We start from the raw sequence: 20,534 nt of genomic DNA, 5'->3' as shown, positions 1-20,534 counted from the left end.
ATTCTAAATGAGCCATAGGTAGCATTTCTACGTTTATTTTTCCTTTCCAACCAATAGCCATTACAACCAAGAGAGACATCGCTACCCTGGTTTTCAGTATTGTTAATAACATGCAGGTATGGATTCAGTTGGGCCGTTTGACACGAACACAGCCTCATTCATGAGGTCCATTTCAACACCGGTGTGGGTGAGATACGCTATGGCTAGCCGGTTCGGCGCTGAAACCCGCCGGAGCCCAGCAGTTGTGACAACACACATGGCGACACACACACACACACACACACACACACACACACACACACACACACACACACACACACACACACACACACACACACACACACACACACACACACACACACACACACACACACACACACACACACACACACACACACACAAACACACTAGGCTCTTAGCAGATTCAATAAACCAATTACACTTCTCTTCTCGTTTTTTACACACTCCACACTCCAGGGCTGGTCGCTGGAGTGGCCCTCTCTCGAATATTGGACCTCAGGAAATCACACAGGACAATTTCCCCTCGTCCAGCGTAACATAAGAACGCAGAAGCCAGGTTCCAGAGGTTCGGGGCCGCCACCGCTGGGCCGCCCCCCCCCCATTAGAACGAGCCCCCCCACTGGGGGGCCCCAATACAGGAGCCGACGCCACCGGAGGACAGAGGGGAGCGGGAGGAAGAGGAGGAAGGAGAGGGTTGGAGGCAGGAGGGCTGTATTATACTTGGCACAGGTTCTGCTAAGGCGTTCTCCCTGTCACCACCCCCCCGCCCCCTGGCCCCAGCCGCCCTGAACACCTCAGCGGTCAGAGAGGGGGAAGCTCGGGAATCCAATCAAATATATATGGAGGACAGACCTGGAAACAGAAAACAAAGGGAGGGCAGAGAACGGGTGGCAGGGCGTACCATGTTGGAGTGAAATGCACTGTATATGGTTTTTCCCTAAATATACACTACATGTTTTCGTTACAATGGGTTTACACGTTAGATGACAATGTGAAAGAGCCTGAATGTAATTAAATAAGTTGGACGATTTTAAATGTGGGCATGTTATCATTAAATTCAATGTGCCAACCCATCATATTCTATTATTTGACTGATAAAAATAATATTCTGTGGATACACATAATGGTTAAGAGTTATTGTAATGTTATACATCTATCTGTAATCGAGCAGTAAATCATGTAAAGCCCTGCAACCAGCCATGGACTAGTCATACATATACTACTTAATTTTGAGTAAAGTACAAGACTGCAACCAATCCTCATTAAGACAAGGACATTGCTGCTAAAATAGTTCAGGATCTAAATGCTTTAATTCAGAGTAAAAAAAACACATGAATTTAGAAGTCAAGCACTTTCAAATTTGGACGTTGGTGACAATCCTGAACGTGCCCACTCTGACCTTCTGCTCACCGCTTCTCTGGGGACTTTTCCCCGATAGACTTGTAATAAGACCCTGTCTTAAAGCCCTTTTAAAGCTATTATTCATTCCACCCCTTGCCCTTTCCTTAACGTATTAATCCCACAGCCACGGTCCGATGCTGAAATCCCCACTGGAAACACCTAAGTAGGCCGGCTCTGCTTGACCACACAACATATACCCTTGTGTTTCCCCTCCGGTGCAACGGACAGCTCGCAGACGGAGGGAGGAAGTGGATCTAGTCAGGGGAGGGCTTATTTGTAATAATGAGCAGAGGTTTGGGTGCAGGTGCTATCCTCTGGAAGGTGAGTAGGCATCATCACTCTTTCATTAACTCAGAATTTTCTTGTAATGTCGGGCTCAGGAAGAATGGCCCTCTTCATAGACTCCCCCCTAAACCAGCGGGCGCCTCCAGGTTGAAGAAAGAGAAGAAGGGGAGAGGAAACCATTTGACAAAAACACAACACCAGAGAGACCAGAGACAGCAGAGGCACCAGAGACAGCAGAGATATCAGAGACACCAGAGATACCAGAGACACCAGAGACAGCAGAGATACCAGAGACACCAGAGATACCAGAGACACCAGAGACAGCAGAGATATCAGAGACACCAGAGACAGCAGAGATACCAGAGACACCAGAGACACCAGAGATACCAGAGACACCAGAGACAGCAGAGATATCAGAGAAAAAGAGACACCAGAGATAGAGACACCAGAGACAGCAGAGATACCAGAGACACCAGAGACACCAGAGACAGCAGAGATACCAGAGACACCAGAGATATCAGAGAAAAAGAGACACCAGAGACATCAGAGACACCAGAGACAGCAGAGATACCAGAGACAGCAGAGACACCAGAGATACCAGAGAAAAAGAGACACCAGAGTCAGCAGAAACAGAAGAGAGACCAGAGACACCAGAGTCACCAGAGACACCAGACACATTGAGACACCATATACACCAGATACACTAGAGATATCAGAGATACCAGAGACACCAGACACTGGAGAAACCAGAGTCACCAGAGAAAAATAGACACCAGAGTCTCAAGAGACACCAGAAACAGAAGAGACACCAGAGACACCAGAGACACTAGGAAGACACTAGAGACACCAGAGAAACCAGAGTCACAAGATACACCAGAGACAGCAGAGAGAGACCAGAGTCAACAGAGACACCAGATACACTAGAGATACCAGAGCCACCAGAGACTCCAGTCAAGAGAGACACCAGAGACAGAAGAGAGAATAGAGTCACCAGAGACACCAGAAACACCAGAAACACCAGAGACCCCAGAAACACCAGAGACCCCAGAAACACCAGAGACCCCAGAAACACCAGAGACCCCAGAAACACCAGAGATACCATAGACAGAAAGATATCAGAGATACGAGAGGCACTCAAGGCCAAAATGATTCTGACTGGATTTCCTGGATTGACGCAGCGTTTGCGTCAATCCAAACCGGATTACAAAAGGTTGAACGACGTAACCATTCCTTTGGGTAGAGCAAGGCCAAACGAGTGACCGTAATATCTGGCGGACTGGCGGAATTTTTTATTTGTTGTTGTTCTGAAACACTGTCAATGTATTTTTAGAAATACAGCCTATTTTTAGTGCAACGGAAACAACGGCCACTCTGGCCTCACCTGAGAGCAGAGCTGAGTGGGAGGAGGGGCTGTTCCATTGCGTAGACGGGGCCGGAGTCCATACAGTTTCTTTGTGGAACGCGTGGGTGTACGCTTGTGTGTACGCTTGTGTGTGTGTGTGTGTGTGTGTGTGTGTGTGTGTGTGTGTGTGTGTGTGTGTGTGTGTGTGTGTGTGTGTGTGTATTTGCCAGGACACAGCCCAAGCATGACATCATAGAAACAAGCGGACGGGCCCCGTTTGATGTGTGCGGGTGCCAGGGAGCCGAGAGTACCGTCAGCTGGTCTGACTCAGCATATCTCGGGGCCAGGGGCCCGCGACAGTGGAGAGAGAGAGAGGGAGGGGGAGCGAGCGAGGGGAGGGAGGGAGAGAGAGAGAGAGGGGGAGCGATGGGGAGGGAGGGAGAGAGGGGAGGGAGGGAGAGAGGGGGGAGAGGGAGAGAGCGAGAGAGAGCGAGAGGCAGACTTTACAGGACTGAATCAGAATCCATCCGACTGAATCAGAATAATCCACAGTCACAATCCAAAGTACTCTAACTCACTGCTTTGTATGGCCGTTTAAACACTATTAATCACTGGAGATAAAATGAAAGTTTTACAGAAATTAATTTCGGCTGTGATACTCTCAATGTACTTTTACACATTTCTGACCATGTTATTTTAAGGATTGCATTGTGTGCGTTTCTTTCTCAAGATAGTTGAAATTAGTTATTTGACAATATGTAACAGTTAGGCTTCAGCAAAAGAGGTCATGTTGACTCCCCCCGCACCCCAATGAGTGTACTGGTTCCACTCGCAGACAGGTGATGTCACAGCATTTTGTCATCAAGCTGAGAATGGACCATTGTCATTCAGACATAATTACAGGCTCCATTGAAAACGAAGCGGGAAGGGTGGGGGGGAGCACACACACACACACACACACACACACACACACACACACACACACACACACACACACACACACACACACACACACACACACACACACACACACACACACACACACACACACCACTCTTTATTATAAGTCACATTGCCGTTTCAACTGCCTTGGAGGTCGTTTCACCTGGAGCCGTGGAAATGACTACAGGGTCACTCAGCAGCATTCAATTTTGCACGTGGAAGGAAATGTGCTTGTTGGGGCCTATGGAGCAGTGACTGACTCGTGACTGTCACTGCAGTATGGTTCCAAGTCTGTCATTGTATTCTATTGTCATTCTATTGTTATACTGTTGTTATACTCCTCACACCCAGCGCAGCTCAAAGCTACTCATTAAGCTAGCCGTCACGAGGCGACATAAAGGGCAGGATCGTGGAGCAATCAGGGTTTTCAGCTCCCTACCTAAAGGTTGTGGGTTCAATCCCCAGTGTCCGCTTGCTACCAGTAGTCATCCTTCAGCAGGCAAGCCTTCCCCCTATACCTGCTCCTCATCTGAACGCCCTGTGAGTGCTATGGATACAAGGGCCTGCTCAACCACAAAGAAGTTGAAGTTTAAGTAGAAGATGTATTTGATTCAATACCATTTGACAAAATGGTATTTGATCCACGATGGCACCATGGCATGGCACACTTCGTGGCAGGAAGTTTATTTGGAGCTTCTGGTACCACTTCCTGGCCTGCAGATAGCCTATCAATGAGAGTTGGTAGTATTTTGCTTTAGCTCCTAGCCAGGAGGAGATAAGGCTGAGATTAAAGGGGTGCTATCTCCCAGGCAGGAAGAGATACAAAGGAGGGGAGTCCCTGGCAGTAATGATCACACACTGCTGGTAAAACGCCTGAAGGCCAAAATGTGTATCGTATGTATATATGCTCTATGGTGGTGAGTTGGTGGTGGTGGTGGTGAGTTAGGTCCCCCCCTTCTGTAAGCGTCTTTGGGTCATTGAAAAGCGCTATATAAATATAATGAATTATTATTATTATTATTATGTCACACTGTAGGGTTTACACTAGTGCTATAGGGGAGCTCTGTAGCATAGTGAGCGAAAACATTGCAGCAGTTCTTTGAGTACAATACATGCAGAGGGAAGTAGGAACTTCACACTGCATTTGCAATCGAGGTTTGTCGCATTCAATCACAGATTTCCATTACCCTTTTACCTATTTCAGATGTGCCATTGTTACCGAATATCTTGAAGTCCTGACAAGGGAAAGCTACCGATTAATCCGCAGAGTTTGGTAAGAGCGTGTTATACTGGTTTCCAGTGCATTGTTTCAGAGTCTCAGATTTCCTGAAAAAGTCCAGTGGAACCTGTTGCGGTAGTGCGTGGGATGGCGGCTAGGTGTGAGCGAGTCAGAGCAGGGACGGTCTGCCTGGCCTTCTGAGGGTGGCAGGGCCTCGATAAGTCCTCTTCAAACTTTACCATTTGCAAAATGCCAGTGTCAACAGTAGCCCGTGGCTAAAGCACTCTGATCTGGCTAGGCACACATCCAGGGAGCTGAGTGGAGCCTGGTCTGGCCTAGAGACTGGGCTGGGACTGGGCTTCGATGGGGTTAAGACTGGTCTAGACCAGGGCTGAGATTGGACTAGGCTAAGAGTGGGCTAAGACTGGGCTAGCCCTGGGCTAGGACTAGGCTAAGACTGGGCTAGGAGAGGGCTAGGAATGGGCTACGATTGGACTAAGACTAGGCTAGGGTCAGACTACATTTGACATAGGGACTGGACTAGGAATGCACTAGGTCTTGCCTAAGGACTGGCCTAGGAATAGGTCTCCCCTAGGGATTGAGACTAAGAATGGGCCTAGGACTAAGGCTCGACTCAGCAACCCTTGCAACCATCACCACATAATCACGTCATGAGCCAATCCGTTTGTCTATTTTATTTTATTTTTTTTACCATCGAGCACAGATGAGTAATGTCCCCATAAGAGCTTACATCAGAGGAGGAGGAGGAAGAGGAGGAGGAGGAGGAGACGAAGAGATCAAGCAGATAGCTGGAGGGATTTTCTCAGTGCCCACCCCCCCCCCCCCCTCCTCTGTTGCAGTCTTCTGCCATGTACAGAGGGTAGAGGGCAGCTGGCATTAGCAGGGGGAAAGTCTCAAGCAGGTGTTGGTTATGTTGTTTCTGACCGGTCACAGATCCTTTCCTGCGTAGAACTCCTTGTGCCACGTCTGTCTTTATGCACCCTATTAAAAAGCCACCATCTTGGAACTCCATGAGCCAAACTAATTGATTCACTAGTGCATTGCATTGTGGGATATTAAGTCTAGTGTCCAGTGCTGGACACTGTAATATTTCCCCGGAAATATTATGCACTTTTTATCGGTTTGATACAAAGGTTTCGGAAAGAGGAATAATCTCACATACTGCTTTAGCCTAGGAACTAGCATGTTAGTATGGAATTTAGGACGCAGCCCAGTTTATGTTTTTATTGTAGTGAAAATGTACCAAGATGGGGGCTTGGAATGTGCGTGACATCATGTGAAACCGATCCATACATATAAAAACAAATGCAAAGGATTCCTCCCATTCCTAATAGACAGGTTATGACAGCTAATGCAATAAAGGGATTATTACTGTTGCCACAAACTGTAAGTATCTTCCAGCAGGAAATGAGCGATGTTACGCTCGGTCGACATGTTTCTACGTCATTGCCTGCACGATGGAGAAAAACTAACATTTCAAAGACAAACTGACAAACAACCCAACGAACAGACCAACGCATTCAGACGCATATTGTAGGACATATAACAATAATAATTATACAAAATACAGAGCCAGAGAGAGGGGCCCGCCTCCCCGCCCTCCCGCCCCGCTCAAACATCTTCAGTGGAGCCCGAGAGCGGAGCGAGGGGAGGGAAGGTGGAGGACATGATTTAGCAGTTTACCCCAAATGTTTGCCTCTGAATTGTAACGCCATGGCTCAAAGTCAACCTGAGAAGTTTCCCAAGACCCGCGGCCTGGGGGAGGCAGCGCTGGGCCGCGGCCCGACCCCCACCCTCACTCCCAGCTCCCCCCCTTCTCCCCCATCTCCCCTTAACCCCTCCCCCCCAGGCCTCACACTCACCACGGGCCAGTCTGCAGGGCACCTACGGTGGATTGATGTCAGGCCCTGCAGGGGCGGAACACCAGCCCTCCCCCCCTCAGCACACACACACACACACACACACACACACACACACACACACACACACACACACACACACACACACACACACACACACACGGAAACGCACACACATACACACAAACGCAAACACACACACACACACTAGATTGCACACGCACGCACATACACACAAACACACACACACACACACACACACACACACATGCACACACACACAGACTGACACATGCATGCCCGCACACACACAAGCACACACACACTCACACACACACACACCTTTGGGGCCTCTGTGTTAAGCTGATGCAGGGCCTCTGCCTGCCCACCGTGGCCCTCAGCTCCGCGCGGCCCCCGGGACACCATTATGAAACACATCGGGCCCTCATCATCCATCCTCTCTCCACAGCACTTTAGAATATGACTCAAATGGATCATATATGGATATATTATCTATGGATTTATGCATCTTTTTAGATGAAAAAAAAAAGAATGGAACGCTCATTAGATACGCTGGATACGCTTTGGGAGGTTATTTGTGTTATTCCGTTTGGCACACAATGTCTAATTTTGGTAATTACCTATGTTCCATCTGTGTTAGTTTCATTGTCTGAATTGAGTACCTGTTTTTTATAATTTGTTTATACCTTCCATTACTTTTCAGCTAGATGTTTAGATCAATAAATCACGGTTCAACCTAATTCATTGCATAAAATGGTTGAATGGCATGAATGTGCTTGTTAATATTGTTACTAACAACTGCAGTGGGCAAACCACAGAGGCAAACTAAACAAATGTGTTTTAGACAATTTATTGTCTTGTAATAACCCCGGGTTAGGCTTAATCAAATTTCTACATTCAAATTGGTATAACAATTAATAAGAAGTAGGCCTAAAAGGACAATTATTTTCTGAGTAAATTAAAGAAATCCAACAATGTGATTGGAATTTTTTGACATCATGCATCGTTCTTCTCAATGTAGGGGATTGATTAGTACACCTTTGTAGGTCGCTTATTAAGCATATTTTAAAGTCGTATATTCTTCTTTTTCGTGAATCCGTTTCCAGCATGCTGTTATTGCGTTCGCTGCTCATAAACATGCATGCTTCCCAAGTTTTTGGACTGCTGTCTCCCCCTATTGGCCAACATGTAACCTGCAGTTTCTTCTTTTGCCTGTACTCTGCTATGAAGGTTCTCCGCTGCACACGCTGAACGAAGGGTGAGGAACGGAATACAGAGAAATATTAAAAACATATTAAACAGAAATTCATGGATGAATTCTAAGAAAAAATATTTTCCTAGCCCAGATCTACTACTCTAAAATGAACACATGATTTTGAAGTTGGTTTTTCTACATTTGATAAAAAGTTGTAAAGGTACAAATAACCATGTATGATAATCTAGGGTAGGTGTACTTATTTTCAGTTGGATAATAACCACAAGTCCTTTCAGCTAATATAATTTCCAATTCGAAAAGAGTTTGGTTTTTATTATATTCAATTATGATACATCGAGGCTTTAATTTAAATCACGTAGATTATGTTATGAAAAATGTTATTTGTTTCCTAAAGTTTCTATCAGTTCTATCTGTAAAACAGACGGAGGGCGGAGCCAACGGAAGGGTCGCATTTCGGGTGCGCCCCCAACACGTATTACCCAATCACTTCCTCGCCGAGAAAGATAAAACCAGGCTTCGTCTCCTCCGAGTTTAGAGAAGCCAACCTCCAGTCCCGCGGTAGATGCCTTCACTCAGTGCTTTTATAAAACATTGCGTCCAACGCTTGCACTTGCATTGCAATCCAGACAAAACACGCAGTTTAATAGAAACCCTCTAAGGAACAAAAAAATAACTTTTGACTGTTTTTGTCAACTTTTGGAGGAGGAAAGTTTGGACAGTCGAAGTGTGCACGGACTCAGACTGTCATTGCAGTCTTAAAACCCACAACGCTTGGATTTTAGGAGAAAGGATTTTCTCTGAAAGTAATTTTTTTTATTGCAACAAGTTGTCCTGCAACATTTTTGTTCGCATGAATCTACTCGACCCCTACCTTAAAATGACAGAAGAACAGGAGAAGTGTTGTCACTCTGACGTGCCAAGCCCCAGCATGTCTGAAGAAGACTCCGTTGGCTCTCCTTGCCCGTCCGGCTCTGGATCAGACACCGAGAACCACCGGCCGTCCGACAACCACCTCCTCTTAGGACAGGACCATCCTATGGGTGAATACAAGAAGGAGGCGGAGGAAGAGAAGTTCCCCGTGTGCATTAGAGATGCCGTGTCCCAGGTGCTGAAGGGCTACGACTGGACCCTGGTGCCCATGCCGGTGCGCGTAAACGGTTCCAGTAAAAATAAACCCCACGTGAAGAGACCGATGAACGCCTTCATGGTGTGGGCTCAGGCTGCACGGAGGAAGCTGGCGGACCAGTATCCACATCTCCACAACGCCGAACTCAGCAAGACTCTTGGCAAACTTTGGAGGTAAGGTTATAGGCTAATTCTCGTCTATTCTGCAGCATTCGTTTCCCCCGCCATATTGTGGCCTTCATATCACAATAATGTTCTAATTCTAATTGTATAATAGTAATGTTATTAGACTGTTATTGTTTTTATTGTTGAGTAATTATTTCCCCATAAACTATTGAACTATGAATTGCATGATCTACCGCTACAATAGTTTTGCAGGTAGATTTTTATGTATGACATTATAATAAATGGGTCCTAAATAGTATATTTTTTTGCTGCAATTCCAGACTTTTAAACGAAGGGGAGAAGCGCCCGTTTGTGGAAGAAGCCGAGCGCTTAAGGGTTCAACACAAAAAGGACCACCCGGACTACAAATACCAACCGAGGCGGAGGAAATCTGTCAAAAACGGTCAGAGCGAGTCCGAAGACGGCGAGCAAACACACATATCTCCAAATGCCATCTTCAAGGCGCTGCAGCAAGCCGACTCCCCAACCTCTAGCATGGGGGAGGTGCACTCCCCCGGCGAGCACTCAGGTAACGTTCGCTCTTTAAAAAAAAGTATACAAACCTGTATTAGCCTCCCGCTCACTGCATGTCAAAGACGCCTACGAACTAGCATTACTCTAGCACGGGATTTTAGAATCGAATTACCTACCTGCGAGTCCATTATAATAGCCTGAAGGGCATTTGTCTGCAAACACCTGTTAATGATTTATGATTGGCCAGTCGTTTGCAGCGGGCTATCTTGCATACACACCTGTCCAGGTGCCGCATGTCTGCCTTGTAAATGTGTTACAGTACCGTCAGCGCATGCAAATAAAGGAACTAATTTCCCCAGGGCCGAGAGCAATAAATGTGCCAGAAATGTTTTAATACAAACACCGCTGCGGCTACTTCCGTGTAGCTTGACGTAAACGACCTAAGACGACCCGATCCCAAAGGCTAACCCTCACATGTTGCGTCCCCCTCAGGTCAGTCCCAAGGCCCACCGACACCCCCCACCACCCCCAAGACCGACCTGCCCTCAGGGGGCAAGGGGGAGATCCTGAAGCGCGAGGCTTCCGGCCGTCCCGCGCCGGAGGGCCGCCAGCTCAACATCGACTTTGGCGCGGTGGACATCGGCGAGCTGAGCAGCGACGTCATCATCAACATGGGCAGCTTCGACGTGGACGAGTTCGACCAGTACCTGCCGCCCCACAGCCACGCCCACGCCCACCTGACGGCCGGCGGCTACACGGGGAGCTACGGCCAGTCGGCTAGCCCGGGCGCCCACGCCTGGATGCTGAAGCAGCATCAGCAGCAGCAGCAGCAGCAGCAGCAGCAGCACTCTCTGACCACGCTGGGCGGAGACGGCGAGCAGAGGACCACCCAGATCAAGACGGAGCAACTGAGCCCCAGCCACTACCGCGAGCAGCAGGGCTCGCCTCCGCAGCACGTGGCCTACGGCTCCTTCAACCTGCAGCACTACAGCCCGGCCTCCTACCCCTCCATCACCCGCGGGCCGTCCCAGTACGACTACTCAGAACACCAGGCGGCCGCGAACTCCTCCAGCGGCACCGCTAACTCCTCCTCCGCCGCCGCGACCGCCGCCGCGTCCTCCTACTACGGCGGGCAGGGCTCCTCCGGCCTCTACGCCGGCTTCGGCTACATGAACCCCAGCCAGAGGCCCATGTACACCCCCATCGCCGACCCCACCGGAGTGCCCAGCGTGCCCCAGACCCACAGTCCGCAGCACTGGGAGCAGCAGCCCGTCTACACGCAGCTGTCCCGGCCCTGAGGACGCCCCCCCCCCCCCCGTCCCCCCAGCGCAGACTGTGTATAAAGTTAAGAAAAAAACTCAAGCCCATCCTCCCCCCTCTACCCCAAACCCACCCCCACAGACTGTTCTCTCCGTAGACCTGGCGGCCTTTTGTACCGACGTGCCACACGCGCCCTTCATCTCAGATCTTCGCCAACCCCCCCCCCACCCCTCCTCTCCCCAAACCATCACAAGGACCTTTTTTTTTTTTTTTTTTTATATATATATTATTATTATTTTTTCCATAGTACTGAAAATATACCTTTTGGAACGGCTCACAACAGTGCCTTTTTGTATTGCTCGGATTTGTGGTTATATTTTTCTAGATATAAGGTGCGAACATTGTGACGTCCTCTGTGAGGACATATGGGTTCTCGATATTTTTTAGTATGTACTGTGTATGTGTTCTGCTCCCCAGCCCCCACCCCCCCATCCGCCATCAACCTGATCAGTGTCATCATCTTCATCACCACCACTGCCATCTTCATCATCAACTGAGGGGTCCGGACTCCCCTCCCCCCTCCCCCCTCTGTGGCCTTACTAATGTATTTTTGTACAGCAATGAAGTTACATCCTTTGACCTTATCATAGCCTACATCCCGTGATGAATCTCTGTACTGTACATATTTTATTGTGATTCCTCTGAGATGCACAAATGGAGCGAAGCTGACGTGTCATCGTTTTTTAAATCCTTTTAAATCGATTGGTTGACTTGGCAAAAACGTGGTTCTCTTTGTCTCGCTTGGTCTCAAATTGTTCTAATTGTGCTGGGAGGAAGCTAGTCCGCGTTGCTGTGGCGTTCCACCAGGGGCCTTACCTTGTTGCTAAATGTAATGGAGCAATGCTTGTCTGGTTGTTGGTGTTTTTACTCCGTTTTAATCCGGGTACTGCCTTGATGCCGTCGGTGTCTGTGGAGCCACAACCGGTGTTGCTGTGTCAAAAATAATAGTTCTGATATCCTGCTGAAGGAGCTGCAGGAAGTGCCCTTTGACCTTTGCCCCCCCTCCAGGTCTCAGCTGAGTCTGGCGTTCCCTCTATCATTCCTACAGCCTGGTCCACTCTTCTTAACCTTTCGTTCTTAATTTATTCTTTAGCATTAATTTTATTTGAAAAAAATAACTATTTGCAATTATCTTTTTTTTTTCTCTCCCAGCAACTAACTGAAATGAAAAAATGTGTTTCAGCCAGAATAGTTTGCTGTTATATGTGGTACAAATTTGTTTATTTATCGTCGGTAAATGTTTCCATTTAAATGTTTTTTTTTATTCTCCTCATGATCTAGTTATGTGCAGATTACGTATGATTACAATAAACACAATTTTAAAGTCTTTCTTTAAAAAGATAAAAACTGGAAGATTTCTCTTTTCTTTCTAACAAATTAATGGTTGTGGAACTTATGGCTGTATGTAAAAAAAAAAGTAGAATCACCATGATATTTTTTTCAAGCAGTTTTGTCATTTTATATTCAGTGCTGTTAGTTCTCATGTTGTCCTCTTCTAAATGCAGTTTCAATAGATAAACATGCCATGCCTTAAAAGCTTATATTTTGTATTACATTGTTTGCAATAAAATAAACATATTGAAAATAAATGTAAAGATGTTTCGAAATCACTTTTATGAATGTTATTCTTATGAATTAAATAAGAACTCGCAGTTACATAATTGGAGAGAAACTTGATTTTGGAAATACTATTGTAAATATAACATGAATATATATTTTAGTTAGTTAGTTTACTGATATATTTAGATGTTATATGACAATAACAAACAAACATTAAATCTAAGTTTATAGTTCAATCATGTGTATATATATATTTATATATAAATATATATGTGTGTGTGTGTATATATATATATATATATATATATATATATACATACTAACCCATTTAAACAGAAGCCTGGTACAATCCACTGGGAAACAGGCTCTCTGAACACAGCATAGAGTTGTGCTCGGGGAGTGCCGCACTCCGATTGGCTGTGCCTTCTCAGACCATGAGGTCACATGGCCATCATTACCACGGCCAATTGAGAAGATGTATGTCCACACCCCTCCCCCCTCCCCCCCTCCCGCCTGTATACTCCACTGCCTAAAGAAACAAACTGAGGGAGAAAATCTTTTCTATACGTTACCAGTCTGGGTTCTGAAGGCATTCGGTGAGCTTTAATAAATCAGGGGACAACGTAAACATAATCAGGCGCTAGGTTGGGGAACTGTAGCATAACGTTGACGTTTGCTGCGGTGTAGCAGTGGTTTCAGATGAGGCCTCTGTCCTCACGTCAACCAGACTAAAGCCCTTCTCTGCCACCCACCGCTGCACTCAGCGTCACGAGACAACCGGTCATGGCTTTCCTCCGGCGTAGTCCCACCAGCGCTGAACAACTGCGCTCACCACATAAAATGCACAAAATAAGAAAAGAGCTACTTTGAACATTTATGTCTAATCGCTTCCTCACATTGTGAAGTTGTATTTACATGGGTCTTGAAACATATTTTGCTATTAAAGATATGCGTATTAGACAGACATAAGATTGACACCTAAAATGACAAGGCAACAATATTGCCTTGTAATATTGCCTTTTGACCTAAAGAAGGAACTTCATTACTTATTGCAATCAAGAGTTATTATTTCAGCTTGAAAATGTTCGTGCTCAAACACCACCTTGAATGCAAAAAACAATCTCAAATATAATTGTATGTGAAAAGGAACAAAGCTTGGTGAATATAATTTCATGGCTATAACCTGTGGCTCAGCTTTTACCAGAGATGCCTCGTACGTATGAGAGGTCAGCCTCCATTTGATTATTATCAGACTGTAACGAGGGCATACGTTCAGCAAGAACCATACCGTAAATAATTGGTGATATAAATCAGTATTATAAAAACCGTGATCTAAGCTACCAAAAAAAAAAAAAAAAACATGACACAAGGATCCAAACATTTTGTTTGTTGGGTATATTATGTTTTTGGTTACTGTGTGTATGTGTGTCACACAAACACCCACACCCACCCCCACCCCCCCCCCCCCCTTCACTCCCCTCGCCCCCAATTGTAAATGTCCGAGACACATCCATCACTGCCTGCACCGCGTGCTGTCACAGCTCTGGGCAGCCACACAGGAAATGACATCAGAGCACAAGAGGGTGACTCATTAGCATAGAGGCTACGGCGGGAGCGTCTCGCCTAGTAGCGCCCCAAACACACCCAACCCTCATCCACACATCCAACCCAAACACAGGGCAGGGGCTTCTTACACGCTGTTCTCCCGGTTCGGGACTCATTGTGTTTCAGACATAATGTATACCGCAAGTATAGCAGCCCCCGACACACGCACGCACACACACGCACGCATGCATACACGCAGGCAGACACGTGCATCCACGCATACACACACACACACACACACACACACACACCCACACGACACAAGCACCCACACCCACACACACACACACACACACACCCTCCCATGCAGCCTTCAGAAGCTTGGCAGCCATCAGCTGACCTGGCCACTGAGTGGAAAGGGTTGGTGGGGGTTACGGTGGGGGGGGGTGTGCGGGGGGGGGGGGGGGCTCAATGAAACTGCAACTCTTCAAACAGCAGGAGAGCTCTGACGAATGTTCCCGTGAAACATCGGAAACCAGACCCGATTTCTCATTCTTTTACTTTTTCCCTCTTTTTTTTTTCTTCACATCGGACAGCCCCTTTTCGTGGGCAGTTTTCCCAGGGTGACCCCATTATTATTCCATCGGGAACGTCTGCCCCCCTCCAAAGCTAATGGGTGGTCTTTCGGTGCGTGGGGGGGGGGGGCAAAAAGGAAGAGGAAAATAAAAGGCCCATGGAAACCGGACAACAATAAAAAAGACGTTAAATAGAAGAGGGCGGGGGAAACAAAACCGCGCATACATACAACATACGAGGAAGGTAAAGGCCAAAGGGCCGCCAGTCCCACGTGTGTAGGGGGCCTCGTTTGAGGGGGGGAGCACTTGGTTGCCGGGCGTCTGGGGGGGACCGGAAGCTCGCATAGGGACACACAGCTACTGCTGTGGCGTTCTTCAGTCGGTTCAGTCAGAAGGTGAGCAGAGCTCCACCTAGCAGACTGCTGAGGAGTTCTGAGAAGTTCTGAGGAGTCGTCTATCAGAGAAAGTGAGGGGGTAGTGAACTCAGTGTTCTCAGGATTTTACTAAAGGTCAAACTCAGTGATAGTGTGTTACGGTCATAATGTGATGGTTACGTCTAAGAAAAACGCTAGAGTCTGAATTGCGATTTGAGTCAGAATTTTCATCATCACAGTTTTTCCATTGCCTGGAACCATTTTGTTGGTTTGGTCTAGCCATCATTGATTTACTCACATTTTTTTGTCATCACGCCCGCCCATCATGAATTATTCTAATAAACCAACTCTCCACTCTCGACTAGACCTCCCGGAATCATAGAGAGAACACTGCTGCAAAGTACGAAGTACGGATCCTACTGTAGTTACACAAGATATTTCACTGTGTCACCATCCCTCCTTTTATCGCCGCTGAGCCGAGCTCCGTGATTGGCTGGCCTGGCAGTAGGAAGCGGGCCTGCGCCCTGCAGCCATCCATCTTGTGCCTATACCCCATGAGTAGTGAGTCTTCAGCCAGTGGCTGAGGGGGTGGCTGAGGGGGTGGGGGGGGGGGGGGGGGCTACTGGAACCCTGTGTGTGAGCTCCCGGCTTTTGTTCCGAGGATCTGGAAGAATCCTGGCACCGGCGGAGGAGGTCAGAAGCACCAAATGATATTACCATAATCCCATTAAGTGTGTCTGAGGCCTCACGAGCTCAGGTCTGGAGGAGAAGCGGTGGTCGGGGGCTCGAGGCACGGAGGAGAGCAAAGAGAAGAAAGAATAACTGTGAACTCAGCGGGGGAATAAAAGGCTTGTGGTTTACAGAGAATCTGCGGGATGGTTTTAAATATCATATTTGAGCTAAGGTCTCCCCCGGTGTCAGAAATCAGTGGATTAAAGTATTACCAAGCAAAAAAAGAAAATAAGGGATTTTTCCGTTCCTATCCGTCGAGGACAGAGAATTGCTTGAATTAACCGACGGAAACATGGTTTTGTGCGTCACGGGTGCCATCCATAATAAAACAAAGCACTTTTAAGAATGAAGGGCTTAACACCCTCAGTGTATACGCTTTATCAAGGTTTGTCTGAGATCCCTCATGGTACAGAAGAGGATTCTTTACAATAACATCGATATTCTTCCGTCTCCCTTCCATTTGTTTTTCATTAGATCATGGAGTTCCTGAGCACTTACGCTCTCTAAACAGTAGTTTAGTCTTCTGCTGGCACCCTGAAACACCTTGGTAACTCGGAGGGTATCTTTTTACGTACTTAATACCCCACTATAAACATGGACTGTAAAGCGCATGATTTTGTGTTGTTTGTTTTTGCGAACATGCTAGTAAAACTGATACCATCTTCTTCAGAATGACTTCAGACTATGCCAAGCCAATTACTTTAAACTTGATGTATATCGTACGGGTAATGTACAGCAATGGTTTGTCGTGACCGCAACACAGGGCTGCGGTGTGATTGGGTATCATGGGAGGAACAAGGTGGAACAGATAATGCTTTTTTATTATGCTGTATACTGTACTCTGTTGTTTCACCAACGATCATAGAAGTTCCTGCTTCACTGATGCTTTGTTTAGGAAGTCCCTATTTAGGCAGATTGCTCGGCGTTTACCCTGAGTACATTTGCGCTAGCTTTTGTAAGACATCAGTGGTCGTAATTGCTCCAATGTTTGTCCTGGGCCCGAAATGCTCAGAAAGAAATACTCAGTTTCTCTCTCTTATTCTCGCTCTTAGATTACAGTAAAAACGGGGCCAATTGTTACTGCTAATGGTGTGTGTGTGTGTGTGTGTGTGTGTGTGTGTGTGTGTGTGTGTGTGTGTGTGTGTGTGTGTGTGTGTGTGTGTTTGTGTGTGTATGTGCAAGTCCATCAAACTTCAGTCACTATAGTGTATCAAGCATAAGTTGTGTGCTAACTCATTTCTCCCTCCTAGGGCCCCATCTCCCAAAACTCCCTCCTCCTACTCCTGCCCTCCCCCCCTCCATCCCTCCCTCCCACCCTCCCTCTCTCCCTCCCTCCCCTTTCCCTCCTATGTTTGCCCATTCCATCGATGGGACGACCAGTAGAGTCAATCCCTTGTCCAAACAGGTTAACACCTCAACCAACATGTAAAAGTAAAGTTCAGGGCCAACGCAGATTCCTGAGCACAAGACCCAGCCTAACCAGGCAGTAAACCAATTAATTAGAGCACAATGTCACTCACTTTGTCGTGGGAAAACAAGGGTCTCACAAAGAGCACACACTCACACACACACACACACACACACAATGAAATGCACACGCACGCATGCACACATCAACATGCACCAAGGCACACACACAGAGACAGGAACGCACAAATATGCAGACACACACCCGGGTGCGCGCACACACACACACACACACACACACACACACACATTACCATGCGCAGACACTGCCATGCACACACATCAACATACATGCATGCACACACACACAGACACACACACACACACACACACAATACCCTTCAGACACACCAAAATACATACACACAAGCCAACATGCACAAACAGGCACTCTCACACACACACACACACACACACACACACACACACACACACACACACACACACACACACACACACACACACACACACACACACACACACACACACACACACACAATTAGCGCTACTACACTCAACCAAACACAGAGAACGTAAAAGTGTATTTGCTTCTCAAACTCTGAGCGTATTTATATGTTTGAGTCGTAGTGGAAGTGCCCTCTGGTTCTGGTGCTGGCTGTTTGAAGAGACCTCCTTTTCCTTGTTATATTGTATGCTAATGACTGCCGCCCTCTTTTCACACATTGCTAGGCAAACCACCACTATCCCGCCAGCTCGGCTGTCCTAATTCATCACTATTTAGTGTGTGTGTACGTGTGTGTGTGTGTGTGTGTATATCTGTGTTTGTGTGTCTATCTGCGTGTGTGTGTGTGTTTGTGTTTGTATATGTGTGTGTTTGTGATTGTGTGTGTGCACTTCTTCTTGTGCTTCCATTTTTCAATCCCTCCGTTGTGGTCCACTTCCCAGGTGACACCACGGTGGTCACCCATAACTCTGCCTCCGTCCAATAACCCTCTCCCCACCCCCCCCCACACACCTCCCCCCACACACACGCACACACACACAAACACACACCCCTCCCTCCCCCTTCCTCAACACATGTGCTCTGGCGCGGTCCCTCACTGCGGCCGCACTTCCTCTACGGAGAGACGAGCCTTGGATGAAATACAGCCCGGAGCGGGCCCCTGACGGCCAGCGGGGGGTCTTCTGCCCCCACGTGAGAGCCTGTCAGCCGGCCCCCAGGCAGAGGTCTCCGGGCGCTGATACGGGGCCCGTAGGAGTAAACAGACAGTGTTGGGTTTCCTCCCCATAAAGTGAGCAAATAGCCCCTTCGTTGGTGCGGACGGTGGCGGTAACTCACTTTGAAGGCAGGAGCTAATAAGACCCGGCTATTAGTTTGTGCTCTGGGCCAGCTGATGGCTAGTGGCTATTGGCTAGGGCAGGGGTCGGCAACCTTTTGTATCAAAAGAGCCATTTTGGGCCATCTTCCGCAAAAAAAAAATTTTGGAGCCGCAAACTTTTTAATTCACCCCCTCCCCCCTCCGGAGACGCTAACGCTGCGCACCGCACAGAAATTTTTTGTGACACTCTGTAAAAAAAAAAAGAACTTTAATGCTGTAAACCCTTCTCGCTCAGTATTCGTTCGTGCAATTGGCTGTCAACGGTGGATGCTGCTGATTGGCGGCTCACTGGCATGTCCCGCCTCCTGCCAATGGCAGCATCTAGGCTACTTCCTGATGCCAGATGCCAGTTAAAGATTTAACTCCTACTGGGATTAGCCACCTGCAAATCAACGAAGCTTTGTCATTCACTCCCCCCCTCACGGTAGCGCAATTGCGCATTCATTGCGACCTCTCGTTTAGTTGACGATATATCTAAAAATATATAGATAATTATTATTATTTATTTTTTTTTAAGAAAACTACAGGGAGCCACGGCTGAGGGGCTAAAGAGCCGCATGCGGCTCCGGAGCCGCAGGTTGCCGACCCCTGGGCTAGGGTGAGTTTGCACGTTAGAGATATTTTTTGAGAGATTATTTAAAAAAATGTATATATATATATCAGGTTAACAGAATTACGAGTGGATACTGACTTCATCACTGTAAGAAAAAAGTTGTGAGTCTTGAGACTCCAAAAGTTTCTTCTTACATCTTCAGTATCCACTATTAATTTTGTTAACCTGAAAGCTGAACAAATATCTCAACAAATATCTCTGCAGGCTCTTGGAGGTTAATAGAAGGTTGGTGGGGGGGGGGGGGGAGAGTTTGCTCTGATGTGGGTTCGCCTATTACTTTCTCCACAGGCCTTCCAGAAGTTTCCCTCTACCTTTAAAGGATCAGCAGTTTTTCATGGCCTGTTTTGTCTCCCTAGGAGGGAAAACATCACCATTTACCCCCGCAAGATACCTCCCCAGAAAACTGAACCTCCAGAAACCATGAGCACATACCCTCTTGCGGAAGTCCGCAACACATCTATAGTGATCTGCTGGAGGGTCATAGGTCATCATATACATGCGTATGTTTTGTTTGAATACTGCTCAAGTAATTTCCACAGTGCCAAGTCAATGCGACCACGATGTGTTGGAATAGACCCACCACCTCCCCCAGTGAAACCCCTTCCCTTTGCATGTGCCCCCTGTTTTCTCGTCTGGCGCTCAAAAACATTGATTTAACATAACATCCCAGAGTGCTTTGCGGCAGCAGCTGAGGGGAACAGGTGTGGTGTGTGTGTGTGTGTGTGTGTGTGTGTGTGTGTGTGTGTGTGTGTGTGTGGTTGTGTGTGTTTGTGCGTGTGTCTGTGTGTGTGGTTTGTGTGTGTTTGTGTGTGTTTGTGCGCGTGTGTGTGTGTGTGTGTGTGTGTGTGTGTGTGTGTGTGTGTGTGTGTGTGTGTGTGTGTGTGTGTGTGTGTGTGTGTGTGTGTGTAGGTGGACCA

At 47.3% G+C, this 20,534-nt stretch overlaps 2 protein-coding genes across 2 annotated transcripts in view; one reads left to right on the top strand and one right to left on the bottom strand.

The window, feature by feature from the left end:
• LOC132475731 (peripheral myelin protein 22-like) overlaps positions 1 to 20,534 on the bottom strand; it is a 353,371-nt gene that overhangs the window by 155,933 nt on the left and 176,904 nt on the right. The window lies entirely within an intron of this gene.
• sox9a (SRY-box transcription factor 9a) lies at positions 8,847 to 13,006 on the top strand. Its single transcript, XM_060076721.1, has 3 exons — positions 8,847 to 9,626; positions 9,899 to 10,146; positions 10,584 to 13,006. Exons 1-3 carry the CDS (start codon positions 9,178 to 9,180, stop codon positions 11,387 to 11,389), a joined length of 1,503 nt encoding a protein of 500 aa, XP_059932704.1. The 5' UTR covers positions 8,847 to 9,177; the 3' UTR covers positions 11,390 to 13,006.

The sequence above is a fragment of the Gadus macrocephalus genome, chromosome 2 (assembly GCF_031168955.1).
Source record: "Gadus macrocephalus chromosome 2, ASM3116895v1".
Classification (NCBI taxonomy): Eukaryota; Metazoa; Chordata; class Actinopteri; order Gadiformes; family Gadidae; genus Gadus; species Gadus macrocephalus.
This window is presented reverse-complemented; position numbering and strand designations above follow the sequence as displayed.